At 49.2% G+C, this 21,506-nt stretch overlaps 1 protein-coding gene across 1 annotated transcript in view; it reads right to left on the bottom strand.

Annotated features, from left to right (window-relative positions):
* The window catches only part of LOC140116380 (elongation factor 2-like), a 31,513-nt gene extending 21,887 nt beyond the window's left edge, over positions 1-9,626 (bottom strand). Inside the window, exon 1 of the mRNA XM_072132908.1 lies at positions 9,478-9,626. Coding sequence (XP_071989009.1) covers positions 9,478-9,480 — 3 coding nt within the window. The 5' untranslated portion in view covers positions 9,481-9,626. The remainder of the gene's footprint in view (positions 1-9,477) is intronic.
* Positions 9,627-21,506: the final 11,880 nt, after the last annotated feature.

Here is a 21,506-nt window from a genome sequence, read left to right as displayed (position 1 = left end):
CAAGTATCAGCTCCTTAAGAGTGTTATTTATGGGAAACACTCGCCTCTTCTTAACCTTAAGGAGTCCAAATAACTCATCTTGAATGGATTTAGTTTCTTCTATCTCCTCAATCTTGAGGGTATCTCTCATAGCCTTTAGAAGCGGTTCCAGATCTTCTGAAGCTAGTAAATATCTAGATTCCATTTTACATGCTGAATTGGATGGTCCTGGCTCCATATCCATAGATTCCTTGGTCCCTTCCGAGTCCGATGCGGAGTCTGACATGGATTCCATAACTCGTTGTCTTTTATGCAGAGGCTCTTGAGGTATAAGAGTTGTTATAGATGAGGCTATAGATGTTTTAACCTCATCCCTAATAAAACTGCGCATCTCATCCACGAAAGAAGACCTCTCTTCCCTGAGTAGGTTATCCACGCAGGTTTTACAGACTGTTTTTTTGTAATCTGCAGGGAGCTTTTCTGAGCACATGTTGCACTTCCTTGAAGTGGCTCTCTTCGAGCTCGACTGATCTTTAGCTCTCACTTTATCCTTCTCCTTTTCCCTGGGCTCCTACCAAGGAGAAGGAGAAGTAATTAGTCCTTAACCGGACCCTATGTGACAACACGGGGATATGTGGGTGACCCACCACCCTATCCCTAATTAACCCTACTTACAGGGTTCAAGGATAAGAGATCCAGACCTGAAGCCTCCATGCCTTGCGTCTCCATATTCCCAATTGTGGGACCACCGGTATCAGTAAACCTAAACATTTTAACAGAAGTGAGATAAATTCTGCTTTTAACCAAGTGGAATATGAATAAAGGAGTACCTGAGGTATCTTGAAATGAGGGATACGCTGCACAGGTCCCTAAGATAGATACATACATGTATATAGACCTGGGTTGGAAAGACACATATGAGGCAATCATACAGCATGTAACCGACCTTAATGGCTGGAAATGCCTAGAATAGCGTCCGATCTCAGAAATGCTTGAATCAGGGCCAAAAGAGCGTTTGTTAGACCTCAGATCAACATGACTATCTCGCTTTTTGAATCTTACCGCTCCACGTTCCTGCTTCCGGGTCGCGCCATCGTGACGTCACATCCGGTCCCGTCATTTCCGGCGGAAGTCGTCACCGGAGTCGGACGGCAGCCGGTCCACGTGACCTCCGCGATGGACACGCTCCGGGTGTCCTTAGCTGCGCAGAGCTGCGGGCAGAGCCGGAGAAAAATGGCGTCTCTGCTTGTGGCAGAGGAAAGGACCGAAGTCCGATCGAGGCCGAGACCGCCTTAGGGTAAGGGACAATTCCCTGCGCCACTTAGGTCCCCCCTCACCGTCCCAACTACTGGGGATGAGGAGAGACTTCTCTCTACTACCTGCCCTGTGTAGGGACAGGAAGCCACTGGTGTACGGATGCCGGGGTGGGGTATTTAACCTCTCTGCTTCCTGTCCCTACAGAGGTCAAGGGTCATCCTCCAGTTGGGGCCGTCATGGGGGACGCTATGGAAAAGGGGGTGTTCATTTCCCGAGGGTGGTGGTAAGATGGGTAAAAAGAAAGCCGTCCAACTCAATCACTCATGATGGCGGCACCTACTCCGTTGACGCTGGCGTCCATTAATGTCGCCAGCATTAAGTCTGATGCGGCTAGATTTGCGGCCTTTGATTTTCTCGGCCGCGTTGAAGCCGACATTTTATTTTTGCAGGAGACCAGGCTGCCAGATTTGGCGGCCGTGTTTAAAGCTAAGAGGGAATGGAGACACGGGCCTTCCTATTGGTCTCTTGCGGCCGAGCCGTATAGCGGAGTGGCGGTCCTTTTTACCGCACCGGTAGAATGCCGACGAGTTATTGAGTTAGAAATGGGGAGGTGCCTGATCCTGGATGTCCTCATGAAGGGACAAGAACTTCGCCTAATTAACATCTATGGTCCCCAGTCCAAGTGGGACAGGAAGTGTCTCTTTATGAGGATCAAGCCCTACCTTTTTACAAGTCGGCAGGTGGTCTTTGGAGGGGACTTCAATGCTGTCACGAGGTCCCAGGATAGGGGAGGTTCCAGAGACAAGCTGACTTATGATAGCGTCGCTCTTAATAGCATAGCCAGTGAGGCTCGCCTGGTGGATGTCCACATCCGGCACACCCCAGGCCACGCGGGGTTCACCTATTATAGGGGTAGCTGTAGGTCTAGAATAGACAGGTTTTATTTAAAGGAGGAAGCCATTTCTTCAGCAGTGTCCGTTGTTGAGGTGGAATTCTCCGACCACTGTTTAATTTTGTTTTCTCTGAATGTTACAGAGACCCCCCGGATGGGAAGAGGCTACTGGAAGCTCAATTCGTCTCTCCTGGAAGAAGCGGAGATCAGACAATCCTTTGAGGACTTTCTTCAGAGCCAGGTACCATTGCTGGGCCTTTGTAGCAGTAAGTCAGAGTGGTGGGAGATGCTCAAGAAAAGGGTGGCGAGATTCTTCCGCCAGCTCTCGAGCCTCAGGAGCCTGGACAGGTACCGCCTGTATCAGGGCCTGAGGAGGAAACTCGAGCATCTCGTCTCGACTGGAGGTAGTCGTGAGGACATCTCCAGAGTGAAATCCTTGCTGAAGAGGTGTCAGTACGATAGACACGCATCTTTGGTTTTTGAGAGGGATTACGGGAAATACCGCTCGCCCGACCCTTACAGAAACTGCAAGATGTCAGTGAATGGTAAAGTTGTCACAGGACTGGTTGACAGTACGGGATCCCTGAAAAGGTCCAGATCAGGGATCCTGGAGGTCGTCAGATCCTTCTACTCGCACCTCTTGGGCAGGAAGGATCTAGATCGGGATGTGATGTCGGCTTTCCTGGCTGAAACTGTCCCTGAGCCAGGAGTAGACCCCTCTCTTGATGTTTTGACAGAGATGATCAGGGAAGAGGAAGTCAGCCGGGCGATTGAAGGGCTCGCCCTCAAGAAATCGCCAGGCCCGGATGGCTTAACATCTGAGTTTTATAAGACCTTTAAGGACGCCTTGGTTCCCCTCTTGACTGAGGTATTCAATGAGTGTCTTTCCTTGGGCATTCTGCCGAAGTCAATGAGGAGGTCAGCCCTGATCATCCTGTCAAAGGGTAAGGACCGATCTCGTATTGAGAACTGGCGTCCCATAGCGCTTCTCAATGCGGACAGAAAGGTTTTGGCAAAGGTGCTGTTTAATCGGCTGGTGCAGTTTGCGCCCCTGCTCCTTTCGGGGACCCAGCACTGCTCTGTTCCAGGCCGCAGTACATTTAGTGCTGTGCTTTGTGTCCGGGAGGCAGTGGAGCAGGGCAGGGCTGGTAACTGGAAGGGGTACTTGCTGTCCTTGGATCAGGCAAAAGCGTTTGATCGGGTTAACCACGAGTACCTCTGGTCTGTCCTTCTGAGGTATGGCCTGCCGGGTGGGTTTGTCAATTGGCTGAAAGTTTTGTACGCAGGGGCAGAGAGTTTCCCGCTTGTGAACGGTTGGATTGGCCGCTCTTTTGAGGTCGGGTCTGGTGTTCGCCAGGGTTGTCCTCTGAGCCCACTTTTATACGTGTTCGCGATTGACCCATTCCTTAGGAGGGTTGATCGTGGGCCGTTGGTGGGAGTCGGGATGGATCGGGCAGCACCGGAAGCCACTCTAAGGGTGGTAGCGTATGCTGATGATGTCACCGTTTTCGTGTCCTCGGGAGGGGAGGCGCAGTGGGTGATGTCAGAGGTTGACCGCTACTCAGAGGTTTCTGGGTCCAAGATCAACCGGGATAAGTGTGAGAGTCTCTGGCTGGGAGAGGGGGATCCAGGCTTTGATCTCCCGGACACTCTTCCAGGGCCCCAGGACTCTGCCAAAGTTCTAGGCATCGAATTTGGCCAGGGGGATTACCCCATGCAAAACTGGGACGGCAGGCTTAAGATCGCCGCTCAGAAGGTGGACCAGTGGAAGGGTTGGTCTTTGACCCTCAGAGAAAGGGTTAACCTGATTAAAACTTACCTGCTCCCATTACTGATATATCTGGGCAGTGTGTGCATGTTGCCAGAACCCCTCTGGACTCGGGTTTACAGTCTGTTCTTCCAGCTGTTATGGGGGAATAGGCTGAACCTTATCAAGAGGGAGGTTACTTACCGCACGAGGAGACAAGGAGGGTTGTGTATGGTCAACCCTGTGGTGTTCCTAGTGAATACCTTTCTTAAGATCAATGTAGCAAACCTCTGGAAAGAGAGGGCTCCTCCGTGGGTATACTCCTGCAGGGGATGGTTTCGGCCTTTCTTCCAGGAATGGGAGACAGGAGGGAGAGTGAAGGATCTCCGTACACCGCATGGGCATCTTCCGGCTTACGCTACCCCGGTTCTGAAGGTGATTCGCCGGTGGGGTCTGGGAATGTGGGAGATCAGGACCATGTCGAGGAAAGTCCTTGACAAGAGGGTTCTGTTGACCCATTTCCAGAAGCCTCTGGCCCTCAGGGATTGCCCAAGTCGGGATCTTGGGGTGGGTTTGAGTTTATTGAATTCCATCAGGATCCCCTTGAAGTTTTGGGACGTGACTTGGCGCTGCTTCCATGGAAAGCTGTGTGTGAGGGACAATCTGAAGTGTAGGAGCTCTGAGGAAAGGGGTTGTCCCCGGGAGGAGTGCGGTGGTCTGCTGGAGAGCATGGACCACTTCCTGCTTCAGTGCCCCTTTAACACAGAGGTGTACAACCGGGTGGGCGCTTCCATCCATTGGCCCGGGTTGGCCGGTCTCTCCTATGCGGAGTGGGCCTATGGAGCATTCAGAGGCCTGGGTGGCCGGGACCGCTGCACGTTATTCCTAGTTAGTCTAGTGGTCAGGTACCACACGTGGAACGCACGGTGTTTAGTATCGACGCAGCGTAAAATCCTCCCGGTGGATGAGGTGGTTAGGAACATTCTGGGTGACCTGGTGAAGGTGCGCTCTCTGGAGTATGAGAGGCTGGGCACGGGGAGGGCCTCTCTCCTTTGGAGGGGGTTCTCCTTTAGTGTCCCTTAGTCTGTCATCTCCGCTCCTGGTGTTGGGCTGAAGCTGACACTGTAGATTTTTGTTTTGTGTTCTGAGGTTATAGTGATGTAGCGGCTTGCAGGCGCCGAACCTGGGCTTTATGTGGTTTTGATTAATGTTGTTCAGGTTTAATTCGTATTCTGTTTTCTTTGTTATGTTGTAATTAGTGTATATATTGTATATATTGTATATAGTGGGGTTTGGGACATAGTGTTAGGTTGGGAGGGGGGTGATAGTGGTGGACTTATGAACTGACCCTGGGCACTGGTCTGGACTACTTAACGCAAACTTTGGACGTTAGACCAGTGTCTGGGGGGAAGGGGAGGGTGCGGGCGAGGGATTTAGTTTAGTGTAGTGTTGTGTGTATTTGTTATTATATATTTAAAAAAAAAAAAAAGGGTGTGGGATGTGGTCTGTGTGGGGTGGTTTGTTATTAGAGGGTGTGGGGTGGGTTTATGTATATTTATAGTCATTTATGTTTATTTGTGGGTGTGGCTTGTCTTTGTTTATTGGTTTGGTTTAGGTTGTGATAATCGGTTGGGTGGGGGTTGTGGTATTTGGTGTTTAATCATTTCGGTGTATTGTAAGTTATTGTTTTTGCTAGGTATGAATGGGGCTGGACCAGCAGGTAAGATATTGTAAATATTTTGTATATTATGTTTTGTTTGTATTGTTATGTTTTTTACTTTTATATAAAATAAAAGATCTACAGGATGTAACTCAGGATCGGTACAGGATAAGTAATGTCATGTATGTACACAGTGACTGCACCAGCAGCAGAATAGTGAGTACAGCTCTGGGGTATAATACACGATGTAACTCAGGATCAGTACAGGATAAGTAATGTCATGTATGTACACAGTGACTGCACCAGCAGCAGAATAGTGAGTGCAGCTCTGGGGTATAATACAGGATGTAACTCAGGATCAGTACAGGATAAGTAATGTCATGTATGTATACAGTGACTGCACCAGCAGAATAGTGAGTGCAGCTCTGGGGTATAATACAGGATGTAACTCAGGATCAGTACAGGATAAGTAATGTCATGTATGTACACAGTGACTGCACCAGCAGCAGAATAGTGAGTGCAGCTCTGGAGTATAATACAGGATGTAACTCAGGATCGGTACAGGATAAGTAATGTCAAGTATGTACACAGTGACTACACCAGCAGCAGAATAGTGAGTTCAGCTCTGGGGTATAATACAGGATGTAACTCAGGATCGGTACAGGATAAGTAATGTCATGTATGTACTCCAGTACTGGGGGGATTACATCCCCTGCTCCCCTATACTCCAGTACTGGGGGGATTACATCCCCTGCTCCCCTATACTCCAGTACTGGGGGGGGAATCACATCCCCTGCTCCCCTATACTCCAGTACTGGGGGGGGGGGGGGGGAATCACATCCCCTGCTCCCCTATACTCCAGTACTGGGGGGGGGGGGGGGAAATCACATCCCCTGCTCCCCTATACTCCAGTACTGGGGGGGGGGGGGGGAATCACATCCCCTGCTCCCCTATACTCCAGTACTGGGGGGGGGGGGGGATCACATCCCCTGCTCCCCTATACACCAGTACTGGGGGGGGGGGATCACATCCCCTGCTCCCCTATACACCAGTACTGGGGGGGGGGGATCACATCCCCTGCTCCCCTATACACCAGTACTGGAGGGGGGATCACATCCCCTGCTCCCCTATACTCCAGTACTGGGGGGGGGGGATCACATCCCCTGCTCCCCTATACTCCAGTACTGGGGGGGGGGGATCACATCCCCTGCTCCCCTATACTCCAGTACTGGAGGGGGGATCACATCCCCTGCTCCCCTATACTCCAGTACAGGGGGGGGATCACATCCCCTGCTCCCCTATACTCCAGTACTGGGGGGGGGGATCACATCCCCTGCTCCCCTATACTCCAGTACTGGGGGGGGGGGGGGATCACATCCCCTGCTCCCCTATACTCCAGTACTGGGGGGGGGGATCACATCCCCTGCTCCCCTATACACCAGTACTGGGGGGGGGGATCACATCCCCTGCTCCCCTATACACCAGTACTGGAGGGGGGATCACATCCCCTGCTCCCCTATACTCCAGTACTGGAGGGGGGATCACATCCCCTGCTCCCCTATACTCCAGTACTGGGGGGATCACATCCCCTGCTCCCCTATACTCCAGTACTGGGGGGATCACATCCCCTGCTCCCCTATACTCCAGTACTGGGGGGATCACATCCCCTGCTCCCCTATACTACAGTACTGGGGGGATCACATCCCCTGCTCCCCTATACTACAGTACTGGAGGGGGGGATCACATCCCCTGCTCCCCTATACTCCAGTACTGGAGGGGGGGATCACATCCCCTGCTCCCCTATACTCCAGTACTGGAGGGGGGGATCACATCCCCTGCTCCCCTATACTCCAGTACTGGAGGGGGGATCACATCCCCTGCTCCCCTATACTCCAGTACTGGAGGGGGGATCACATCCCCTGCTCCCCTATACTCCAGTACTGGAGGGGGGATCACATCCCCTGCTCCCCTATACTCCAGTACTGGAGGGGGGATCACATCCCCTGCTCCCCTATACTCCAGTACTGGAGGGGGGATCACATCCCCTGCTCCCCTATACTCCAGTACTGGAGGGGGGATCACATCCCCTGCTCCCCTATACTCCAGTACTGGAGGGGGGATCACATCCCCTGCTCCCCTATACTCCAGTACTGGAGGGGGGATCACATCCCCTGCTCCCCTATACTCCAGTACTGGAGGGGGGATCACATCCCCTGCTCCCCTATACTCCAGTACTGGAGGGGGGATCACATCCCCTGCTCCCCTATACTCCAGTACTGGAGGGGGGATCACATCCCCTGCTCCCCTATACTCCAGTACTGGAGGGGGGATCACATCCCCTGCTCCCCTATACTCCAGTACTAGGGGGGGGGGGATCACATCCCCTGCTCCCCTATACTCCAGTACTAGGGGGGGGGGGGATCACATCCCCTGCTCCCCTATACTCCAGTGCTGGGGGGATCACATCCCCTGCTCCCCTATACACCAGTACTGGAGGGGGGATCACATCCCCTGCTCCCCTATACTCCAGTACTGGAGGGGGGATCACATCCCCTGCTCCCCTATACTCCAGTACTGGGGGGGGGGATCACATCCCCTGCTCCCCTATACTCCAGTACTGGGGGGGGGGGATCACATCCCCTGCTCCCCTATACTCCAGTACTGGGGGGGGGGGGATCACATCCCCTGCTCCCCTATACTCCAGTACTGGAGGGGGGATCACATCCCCTGCTCCCCTATACTCCAGTACTGGAGGGGGGATCACATCCCCTGCTCCCCTATACTCCAGTACTGGAGGGGGGATCACATCCCCTGCTCCCCTATACTCCAGTACTGGAGGGGGGATCACATCCCCTGCTCCCCTATACTCCAGTACTGGGGGGGGGGGGGGGAATCACATCCCCTGCTCCCCTATACTCCAGTACTGGGGGGGGGGGGGGATCACATCCCCTGCTCCCCTATACTCCAGTACTGGGGGGGGGGGGGGAATCACATCCCCTGCTCCCCTATACTCCAGTACTGGGGGGGGGGGGGGGAATCACATCCCCTGCTCCCCTATACTCCAGTGCTGGGGGGATCACATCCCCTGCTCCCCTATACTCCAGTACTGGAGGGGGGTTCACATCCCCTGCTCCCCTATACTCCAGTACTGGAGGGGGGATCACATCCCCTGCTCCCCTATACACCAGTACTGGGGGGGGGGGGATCACATCCCCTGCTCCCCTATACTCCAGTACTGGGGGGGGGGGGGGATCACATCCCCTGCTCCCCTATACTCCAGTACTGGGGGGGGGGGGGATCACATCCCCTGCTCCCCTATACTCCAGTACTGGGGGGGGGGGGATCACATCCCCTGCTCCCCTATACTCCAGTACTGGGGGGGGGATCACATCCCCTGCTCCCCTATACTCCAGTACTGGGGGGGGGGTCACATCCCCTGCTCCCCTATACTCCAGTACTGGGGAGGGATCACATCCCCTGCTCCCCTATACTCCAGTACTGGGGGGGGGATCACATCCCCTGCTCCCCTATACTCCAGTACTAGGGGGGGGGGGGGATCACATCCCCTGCTCCCCTATACTCCAGTGCTGGGGGGATCACATCCCCTGCTCCCCTATACTCCAGTACTGGGGGGGGGGGGGATCACATCCCCTGCTCCCCTATACTCCAGTACTGGGGGGGGGGGATCACATCCCCTGCTCCCCTATACTCCAGTACTGGGGGGGGGGAATCACATCCCCTGCTCCCCTATACTCCAGTACTGGGGGGGGGGGATCACATCCCATGCTCCCCTATACTCCAGTATTGGGGTTACCACTTCCCTCCCCTCTCCCGGCTCCGCTGTTGCGGTGTCAGACATGACAGGTGCCCCCGGTATAAGATGGCCGCCTCTCTCCCCTCCTGCGCGGCTCCTGTGTAGCCCCGGTGTCTCCCTGCACTCACCATGGCGGCGGCGGGCGAGGTCTCCGGGTGCCCGGGCAGAGGATGCAGCAGCCGCCTCACAGCGGGAGGACGCGGTACGAAAGAGCAGAGGGCGGGGAGATGACGTCATATGTAGAACTGCGGCGCCGGGGCTGCTGGGAGAAAGGGGCGGAGCCGAGCTTGTTGCTATAGCCACGTGACGCAGCTTCCACTGCAGAGAGAGAGAGCGGGGGGAGATGGGAGCGCAGTGTGAACTGGGGACAAGCCCTGTACTGTACCGCATGTCATGTCATGTCATGTGACCCAGGACTCCACCAACCCAGACCTGAGCCCAATACCTGGATCATGCATCAGAGATAGAATAAATACTATAAATACAGTAAAATTATAATTATTAATAATAATAGAGAACACAAGACATAACTGTTACTGGTGAATAGGAATGATGCACAATTATTGTAAGAACCGACACACAGACTCCTCAGCCCCTCCATCACATAAAATCCTGATCTGAGATCCCACAATGTCATGGAATACAAAACCGCTCAGTGTGACGGCAGCTGAAGAGGGACAAGAAGCTCAGCCGCTCACATCTGCATCACAGACACAGGCCCCACATTTATCAAAAACAGCGCAGTGTGTACTATGTGCGGTGTGTACTATGTGCGGTGTGTACTATGTGCAGTGTCCTGTGTACTATGTGCAGTGTTCTGTGTACTATGTGCAGGGTGTACTATGTGCAGGGTGTACTATGTGCAGGGTGTACTATGTGCAGGGTGTACTATGTGCGGTGTGTACTATGTGCAGTGTCCTGTGTACAATGTGCAGTGTTCTGTGTACTATGTGCAGTGTGTACTATGTGCAGGGTGTACTATGTGCAGTGTGTACTATGTGCAGGGTGTACTATGTGTAGTGTGTACTATGTGTAGTGTGTACTATGTGCAGGGTGTACTATGTGCAGTGTGTACTATGTGCAGGGTGTACTATGTGCAGTGTGTACTATGTGCAGGGTGTACTATGTGCAGGGTGTACTATGTGCAGGGTGTACTATGTGCAGTGTGTGTACTATGTGCAGTGTCCTGTGTACTATGTGCAGTGTTCTGTGTACTATGTGCAGGGTGTACTATGTGCAGTGTGTACTATGTGCAGTGTGTACTATGTGCAGGGTGTACTATGTGCAGGGTGTACTATGTGCAGTGTGTACTATGTGCAGGGTGTACTATGTGCAGTGTGTGTACTATGTGCAGTGTCCTGTGTACTATGTGCAGTGTTCTGTGTACTATGTGCAGTGTGTACTATGTGCAGTGTGTACTATGTGCAGGGTGTACTATGTGCAGGGTGTACTATGTGCAGGGTCTGTACTATGTGCAGGGTCTGTACTATGTGCAGTGTGTGTAGTATGTGCAGTGTGTACTATGTGCAGTGTGTAAAATGTGCAGTGTGTACTATGTGCAGGGTGTACTATGTGCAGTGTGTACTATGTGCAGGGTGTACTATGTGCAGTGTGTACTATGTGCAGGGTGTACTATGTGCAGTGTGTGTACTATGTGCAGTGTGTACTATGTGCAGTGTTCTGTGTATTATGTGCAGTGTGTACTATGTGCAGTGTTCTGTGTATTATGTGCAGTGTGTACTATGTGCAGGGTGTACTATGTGCAGTGTGTACTATGTGCAGTGTGTACTATGTGCAGGGTGTACTATGTGCAGGGTGTAGTATGTGCAGTGTGTACTATGTGCAGGGTGTACTATGTGCAGGGTGTACTATGTGCAGGGTGTACTATGTGCAGTGTGTGTACTATGTGCAGTGTCCTGTGTATTATGTGCAGTGTTCTGTGCACTATGTGCAGTGTGTACTATGTGCAGTGTGTACTATGTGCAGGGTGTACTATGTGCAGTGTGTACTATGTGCAGGGTGTACTATGTGCAGGGTGTACTATGTGCAGGGTGTACTATGTGCAGTGTGTTCTAAGTGCAGTGTGTACTATGTGCAGGGTCTGTACTATGTGCAGTGTGTGTACTATGTGCAGGGTGTACTATGTGCAGTGTGTACTATGTGCAGGGTGTACTATGTGCAGTGTGTACTATGTGCAGGGTGTGTATTATGTGCAGGGGGTGTACTATGTGCAGGGTGTGTACTATGTGCAGGGTGTACTATGTGCAGGGTGTACTATGTGCAGGGTGTACTATGTGCAGGGTGTACTATGAGCAGGGTCTGTACTATGTGCAGGGTGTACTATGTGCAGGGTGTACTATGTGCAGGGTGTACTATGAGCAGGGTCTGTACTATGTGCAGGGTGTACTATGTGCAGGGTCTGTACTATGTGCAGGGTCTGTACTATGTGCGGTGTGTACTATGTGCAGTGTGTACTATGTGCAGGGTGTACTATGTGCAGGGTGTAGTATGTGCGGTGTGTACTATGTGCAGGGTGTACTATGTGCAGGGTGTACTATGTGCAGGGTGTAGTATGTGCGGTGTGTACTATGTGCAGGGTGTACTATGTGCAGTGTGTACTATGTGCAGGGTCTGTACTATGTGCAGGGTCTGTACTATGTGCAGGGTCTGTACTATGTGCGGTGTGTACTATGTGCGATGTGTACTATGTGCGGTGTGTACTATGTGCAGGGTGTACTATGTGCGGGGTGTACTATGTGCGGGGTGTACTATGTGCGGTGTGTACTATGTGCATGGTGTACTATGTGCGTTGTGTACTATGTGCGGGGTGTACTATGTGCGGGGTGTACTATGTGCGGGGTGTACTATGTGCGGTGTGTACTATGTGCGGTGTGTACTATGTGCAGTGTGTACTATGTGCAGGGTGTACTATGTGCAGGGTGTACTATGTGCAGTGTGTACTATGTGCAGGGTGTACTATGTGCAGGGTGTACTATGTGCAGGGTGTACTATGTGCGGGGTGTACTATGTGCGGGGTGTACTATGTGCGGGGTGTACTATGTGCAGTGTGTGCTATGTGCAGGGTGTACTTTGTGCAGGGTGTACTATGTGCAGGGTGTACTATGTGCAGGGTGTACTATGTGCAGGGTGTACTATGTGCGGTGTGTACTATGTGCAGGGTGTAGTATGTGCGGTGTGTACTATGTGCAGTGTGTGGTATGTGCAGTGTGTGGTATGTGCAGTGTGTGGTATGTGCAGTGTGTGGTATGTGCAGTGTGTACTATGTGCGGTGTGTACTATGTGCATGGTGTACTATGTGCGTTGTGTACTATGTGCGGGGTGTACTATGTGCGGGGTGTACTATGTGCGGTGTGTACTATGTGCAGGGTGTACTATGTGCGGTGTGTACTATGTGCGGTGTGTACTATGTGCAGGGTGTACTATGTGCAGTGTGTACTATGTGCAGGGTGTAGTATGTGCGGTGTGTACTATGTGCAGGGTGTACTATGTGCAGTGTGTACTATGTGCAGGGTCTGTACTATGTGCAGGGTCTGTACTATGTGCGGTGTGTACTATGTGCGATGTGTACTATGTGCGGTGTGTACTATGTGCAGGGTGTACTATGTGCGGGGTGTACTATGTGTGGGGTGTACTATGTGCGGTGTGTACTATGTGCATGGTGTACTATGTGCGTTGTGTACTATGTGCGGGGTGTACTATGTGCGGGGTGTACTATGTGCGGTGTGTACTATGTGCAGGGTGTACTATGTGCGGTGTGTACTATGTGCGGTGTGTACTATGTGCAGGGTGTACTATGTGCAGTGTGTACTATGTGCAGGGTGTACTATGTGCAGGGTGTACTATGTGCAGGGTGTACTATGTGCGGGGTGTACTATGTGCGGGGTGTACTATGTGCGGGGTGTACTATGTGCAGTGTGTGCTATGTGCAGGGTGTACTTTGTGCAGGGTGTACTATGTGCAGGGTGTACTATGTGCAGGGTGTACTATGTGCAGGGTGTACTATGTGCAGGGTGTACTATGTGCGGTGTGTACTATGTGCAGGGTGTAGTATGTGCGGTGTGTACTATGTGCAGTGTGTGGTATGTGCAGTGTGTGGTATGTGCAGTGTGTGGTATGTGCAGTGTGTGGTATGTGCAGTGTGTAGTATGTGCGGTGTTTACTATGTGCAGGGTGTACTATGTGCGGTGTGTACTATGTGCAGTGTGTGGTATGTGCAGTGTATAGAATGTGCAGTGTGTACTATGTGCAGTGTGTGGTATGTGCAGTGTCCTGTGCAGTGTGTACTATGTGCAGTGTGTACTATGTGCGGTGTGTACTATGTGCGGTGTGTACTATGTGCGGTGTGTACTATGTGCAGGGTGTACTATGTGCAGGGTGTAGTATGTGCGGTGTGTACTATGTGCAGTGTGTACTATGTGCGGTGTGTACTATGTGCAGTGTGTACTATGTGCAGTGTGTACTATGTGCAGGGTGTACTATGTGCAGGGTGTACTATGTGCAGGGTGTACTATGTGCAGGGTGTACTATGTGCAGGGTGTAGTATGTGCGATGTGTATTATGTGCGGTGTGTACTATGTGCAGTGTGTACTATGTACAGTGTCCTGTGTACTGTGCAGGGGGCGCCAGATTCATGATTTCTGGAGCACATTCTTCATGAATCTGGCGCCCCCTGCACTTCCCCTACAGAGGGCACTACTGCATCTTTACCATGGGGCGTGAGACACAATTCTGTCCGACTTTGCATTATAAACCTGGTGCACGGACCCCCCTTTATGTTGTATGATGCCGAGACACAAATGTGGTGCAAGCAGTCTGCAAGCAGTCTGCACGTCCCCTGGATATCTTATAGATTTCCAAGGTTATAACCTCTTATAGTGACATGGGGGCTTATAGAGAAATGGGGACGCGTCCAAGAGGTCAAAATAAGAGTCCTGAAGGGGTTAATCATCTTCTGTTCTTTGTATTTCGAGAAAGTTATTGTTGAGAAACCTTCCATGGCTTCAGGAAACAGACGTATAGTAGCGGTGAGTTTACACAGTAAATGCCCCCAGGTATAGCCCAGCCCCGCGCTGGTGACACGCAATGTACCGCATGACTGTAGCGCGTCTAACAGTGCGGCGTGTTTATCAGGTCACAGTCAGTGGTGGAAGACCCCAGTGGACCACGGTGTGATCATAGAATAGGGGGCCCCCCATATACCAAAACTGTCGCTGCCAGCCCCATCCTGCAAGTTATACTTCAGAATACACATATATATATACACTACACATACATGTGCACACATACACTACATATATACATAACAAACATGTATAAACAATGTACCATATATACTCTACACTATATATACACTACACATACACACATCATATATACACTACACATACACACCTCATATATACACTATACATACACACACCATATATACACTACACATACACACACCATATATACACTACACAGACATGTGCACACATACACTACATATACATAACACACATATATAAACACTACACCATATATACTCTACACATACACACCCCATATATACACTACACATACACACCCCATATATACACTACACATACACACCCCATATATACACTACACATACACACATCATATATACTCTACACATAAACACATCATATATACTCTACACATACCCACACCATACATGCACTATACATATACTCTCTCTATATACACTACACATACACACACCATATATACACTACACATACACACATCATATATACTCTACACATAGACACATCATATATACTCTACACATACACACACCATACATGCACTATACGTATACTCTCTCTATATACACTACACATACACACACCATATATACACTACACATACACACACCATATAAACACTACATATACACACATCATATATACACTACACATATACTCTCTATATATAAACTACACATACACACCATATATACACTACACATACACACACCATACATACACTCACTATATACACTACACATACACACACCATATATACACTACACCTACACACCCCATATATACACTACACATACACACATAATATATACTCTACACATACACACATAATATATACTCTACACATACACTACACATACACACACATATATACACTACACATACACACACCATATATACACTACACATACACACACATATATACACTACACATACACACACATATATACACTACACATACACACACCATATATACACTGCACATACACACACCATATATACACTGCACATACACACCCCATATATACACTACACATACACACCATATATACACTACACATACACACCATATATACACTGCACATACACACCATATATACACTCCATATTTATCAGGACCTCTGCGCCACTGGAAACGTAAATGCTAGATGATTGCTAGCAATAGTGATTATTTGCCCAAATCGGTCACCTTCACGCCACCATATCCACACATCACTGCACATTACTGTGTAGCACCAAAACATTAATGCACTCCAGGACAGCCATCATCACTTACTGTATAAATCTCTCATGATCTGTCCAACAGTACCTTCCCTCAATAATATACTGTCTAGGAGTACCCCCCCCCCCCAATAATATACTGTCCAGGAGTATCTCCCCCAATAATATAACTGTCCAGGAGTACCTTCCCCAATAATATAATGTCTAGGTGTACCCTCCCCAATAACATACTGTACAGGAGTACCTTCCCCAATAATATACTGTCTAGGAGTACCCCCCCCCCCAATAATATACTGTACAGGAGTACCTTCCCCAATAATATACTGTCTAGGAGTAACCCCCCCCCCCCCAATAATATACTGTACAGGAGTACCTTCCCCCAATAATATACTGTCCAGGAGTACCTTCCCCAATAATATACTGTCTAGGAGTACCCCCCCCCCCCAATAATATACTGTCCAGGAGTACCTCCCCCAATAATATACTGTCCAGGGGTAACCCCCCCCCAATAATATACTGTCTAGGAGTACCCCCCCCCCCCAATAATATACTGTCCAGGAGTATCTCCCCCAATAATATAATGTCTAGGAGTACCCCCCCCCCCCAATAATATACTGTACAGGAGTACCTTCCCCAATAATATACTGTCTAGGAGTACCCCCCCCCCCCAATAATATACTGTACAGGAGTACCTTCCCCAATAATATACTGTCTAGGAGTACCCCCCCCCCAATAATATACTGTACAGGAGTACCTTCCCCCAATAATATACTGTCCAGGAGTACCTTCCCCAATAATATACTGTCTAGGAGTACCCCCCCCCCCCAATAATATACTGTCCAGGAGTACCTCCCCCAATAATATACTGTCCAGCATTACCTTCCCCAATAATATACTGTCTAGGAGTACCCCCCCACCCCCCAATAATATACTGTACAGGAGTACCTTCCCCCCAATAATATACTGTCCAGCATTACCTTCCCCAATAATATACTGTCTAGGAGTACCCCCCCCCAATAATATACTGTACAGGAGTACCTTCCCCCAATAATATACTGTCTAGGAGTACCCCCCCCCCAATAATATACTGTCTAGGAGTACCCCCCCCCAATAATATACTGTCCAGGAGTACCTCCCCCAATAATATACTGTCTAGGAGTACCCCCCCCAATAATATACTGTCTAGGAGTACCCCCCCCAATAATATACTGTCCAGGAGTATCTCCCCCAATAATATACTGTCCAGGAGTACCTTCCCCAATAATATACTGTCTAGGAGTACCCCCCCCCCCCCAATAATATACTGTCCAGGAGTATCTCCCCCAATAATATACTGTCCAGGAGTATCTCCCCCAATAAAATACTTTCCAGGAGTACCTTCCCCCTATAATATACTTTCCAGCAGTACCTTCCCCCAATAATATACTGTCCAGGAGTATCTCCCCCAATAAAATACTTTCCAGGAGTACCTTCCCCCTATAATATACTTTCCAGCAGTACTTTCCCCCAATAATATACTGACCAGGAGTACCTTCCCCCCAATAATATACTGTCCAGCAGTACATTCCCCCAATAATATACTGTCCAGGAGTACCTTCCCCCAATAATATACTGCCCAGGAATACCTCCCCCCAATAATATACTGTCCAGGAGTACCTTCCCCCTATAATATACTTTCCAGCAGTACCTTCCCCCAATAATATACTGTACAGGAGTACCTTCCCCCAATAATATACAGTCCAATAGTACCTTCCCCCAATAATATACTGTCCAGGAGTTCCTCCCCTCCAATAATATACTGTACAGGAGTACCTCCCCTCATTAATATACAGTCCAATAGTACCTTCCCCCAATAATATACTGTCTAGGAGTTCCTTCCCCTAATAATATACTGTCCAGGAGTACCTTCCCCCAATAATATACTGTACAGGAGTACCTCCCCTCAATAATATACAGCCCAACAGTACCTTCCCCCTATAATATACTCTTCCAGCAGTACCTTCCCACAATAATATACTGTACAGGAGTACCTTCCCCCCTCCCCAATAATATACTGTCCAGGAGTATCTCCCCCAATAAAATACTTTCCAGGAGTACCTTCCCCCTATAATATACTTTCCAGCAGTACTTTCCCCCAATAATATACTGACCAGGAGTACCTTCCCCCCAATAATATACTGTCCAGCAGTACATTCCCCCAATAATATACTGTCCAGGAGTACCTTCCCCCAATAATATACTGCCCAGGAATACCTCCCCCCAATAATATACTGTCCAGGAGTACCTTCCCCCTATAATATACTTTCCAGCAGTACCTTCCCCCAATAATATACTGTACAGGAGTACCTTCCCCCAATAATATACTGTCCAGCAGTACCTTCCCCCAATAATATACTGTCCAGGAGTTCCTCCCCTCCAATAATATACTGTACAGGAGTACCTCCCCTCATTAATATACAGTCCAATAGTACCTTCCCCCAATAATATACTGTCTAGGAGTTCCTTCCCCTAATAATATACTGTCCAGGAGTACCTTCCCCCAATAATATACTGTACAGGAGTACCTCCCCTCAATAATATACAGCCCAACAGTACCTTCCCCCTATAATATACTCTTCCAGCAGTACCTTCCCACAATAATATACTGTACAGGAGTACCTTCCCCCCTCCCCAATAATATAATGTCCAGGAGTACCTTCCCCCAATAATATACTGTTCATGAGTGCCCCTCCCCAATTATATACTGTCCAGGAGTACCGTCCCCACAATAATATACTGTCCAGGAGTACCTTCCCCCAAAAATATACTTTCCAGCAGTACCTTTCCCTAATAATATACTGTCCAGGAGTACCTTTCCCCCAATAATATACTGTCCAGGAGTACCTTCTCCCCTATAATATACTGTCCAGCAGTACCTTCCCCCAATAGTATACTGTCCAGCAGTACCTTCCCCCAATAATATAGTGTCCAGCAGTACATTCCCCCAATAATATAGTGTCCAGGAGTACCTTGCCCCCTATATTATTCTGTCCAGGAATACCTCCCCCCAATAATATACTGTCTAGGAGTACCCCCCCCCCCCAATAATATACTGTCCAGGAGTACCTTACACCAATAATATATGGTCAAGCAGTACCTTCCCCCAATAATATACTGTCCAGCAGTACCTTCCCCCAATAATATAGTGTCCAGGAGTACCTTGCCCCCTATATTATACTGTCCAGGAATACCTCCCCCCAATAATATACTGTCTAGGAGTACCCCCCCCCAATAATATACTGTCCAGGAGTACCTTCCCCCTATAATATACTGTCCAGCAGTACCTTCTCCCAATAATATACTGTCCAGGAGTACCTTCCCCCAATAATATACTATCCATGAGTGCCCCTCCCCAATAATATAATGTCCAGGAATACCTCCCCTCAATAATATACTGTCCAGCAGTACCTTTCCCTTTAATAATATACTGTCCAGGAGTACCTTCCCCCCAATAATATACTGTCCAGGAGAGCCCCCCAATAATAAACTGTCCAGGAGTACCTTTCCCCCAATAATATACTGTCCAGCATTACCTTCCCCAATAATATACTGTCCAGGGGTAACCCCCCCAATAATATACTGTCCAGGAGTACCTTCTCCCAATAATATACTGTCCAGCAGTACCTTCCCCCAATAATATACTGTCCAGCAGTACCTTCCCCCAATAATATACTGTCCAGCAGTCCCTTCTCCCAATAATATACTGTCCAGCAGTACCTTCCCCCAATAATATACTGTATAGAAGTACCTTCCCCAAAATAATATACTGTCCAGCAGTACCTTCCCCAATAATATACTGTCCAGGAGTACCTTCCCCAATAATATACTGTCCAGCAGTACCTTCCCCCAATAATATACTATCCATGAGTGCCCCTCCCCAATAATATAATGTCCAGGTGTACCTTCCCCCCAATAATATACTGTCCAGGAGTACCTTTACCCCCAATAATATACTGTCCAGGAGATCCCCCCAATAATATACTGTCCAGGAGTACCTTCCCCCCAATAATATACTGTCCAGGAGAGCCCCCCAATAATAAACTGTCCAGGAGTACCTTCCCCCCAATAATATACTGTCCAGCATTACCTTTCCCAATACTATACTGTCCAGGAGTACCCCCCCCTCAATAATATACTGTCCAGGAGTACCTTCCCCCAATAATATATTGCCCAGCAGTCCCTTCTCCCAATAATATACTGTCCAGCATTACCTTCTCCCAATAATATACTGTCCATCAGTACCTTCTCCCAATAATATACTGTCCAGCAGTACCTTCTCCCAATAATATACTGTCCAGGAGTACCTTGCCCCCAATAATATACTGCCCAGGAATACCTCCCCCCAATAATATACTGTCCAGCAGTACCTTCTCCCCAATAATATACTGTCCATGAGTGCCCCCCCCCAATAATATACTGTCCAGGAGTACCTTCCCCGATAATATACTGTCCAGGAGTACCTTCCCCCAATAATATACTGTCCAGCAGTACCTTCCCCCAATAATATAGTGTCCATGAGTGCCCCTCCCCAATAATATACTGTCCAGGAGTACCTTCCCCAATAATATACTGTCCAGGAGTACCTTCCCCCAATAATATACTGTCCAGCAGTACCTTCTCCCCAATAATATACTGTCCAGGAGTACCTTCCCTGATAATATACTGTCCAGGAGTACCTTCCCCCAATAATATACTGTCCAGGAGTACCTCCCCCGATAATATGCTGTCCAGGAGTACCTTCCCCCAATAATATACTGTCCAGGAGTACCTCCCCCGATAATATGCTGTCCAGGAGTACCCCCCCCCCCCAATAATATACTGTACAGGAGTACCTTCCCCCAATAATATACTGTCCAGGAGTACCCCCCCAATAATATACTGTCCAGCAGTACCTTCCCCCAATAATATAGTGTCCATGAGTGCCCCTCCCCAATAATATACTGTCCAGGAGTACCTTCCCCAATAATATACTGTCCAGGAGTACCTTCCCCCAATAATATACTGTCCAGCAGTACCTTCTCCCCAATAATATACTGTCCAGGAGTACCTTCCCTGATAATATACTGTCCAGGAGTACCTTCCCCCAATAATATACTGTCCAGGAGTACCTCCCCCGATAATATGCTGTCCAGGAGTACCTTCCCCCAATAATATACTGTCCAGGAGTACCTCCCCCGATAATATGCTGTCCAGGAGTACCCCCCCCCCCCCAATAATATACTGTACAGGAGTACCTTCCCCCAATAATATACTGTCCAGGAGTGCCCCCCCAATAATATACTTTCCAAGAGTACCCCCCACCCCCCAATAATGTACTGTCCAGCAGTACCCCTGGGAAGCAGTTCCACTGTGCTCCAAGTCTAGTTACAATCCTGAAACATAAATGTATCTTTCACAGTCCTGCTGCTACCACGGTGCAATTAAAGTTATGTCCCCCTGTATAATACCTGACACTGTCTACAGCTTTGTATGGTTATTACTGCTGGTAGTCTTTTAGTGGGGGACCTTGAAAGGAACCTGCTTTTGTGTGGAGGTCCTGGGGAACCAACTGTTACTAGAGCTGAGCCGTCATTTAAAGGCTATAAACCCACATGAACCCACATGCC

Source organism: Engystomops pustulosus, chromosome 1 (assembly GCF_040894005.1).
Source record: "Engystomops pustulosus chromosome 1, aEngPut4.maternal, whole genome shotgun sequence".
Classification (NCBI taxonomy): Eukaryota; Metazoa; Chordata; class Amphibia; order Anura; family Leptodactylidae; genus Engystomops; species Engystomops pustulosus.
This window is presented reverse-complemented; position numbering and strand designations above follow the sequence as displayed.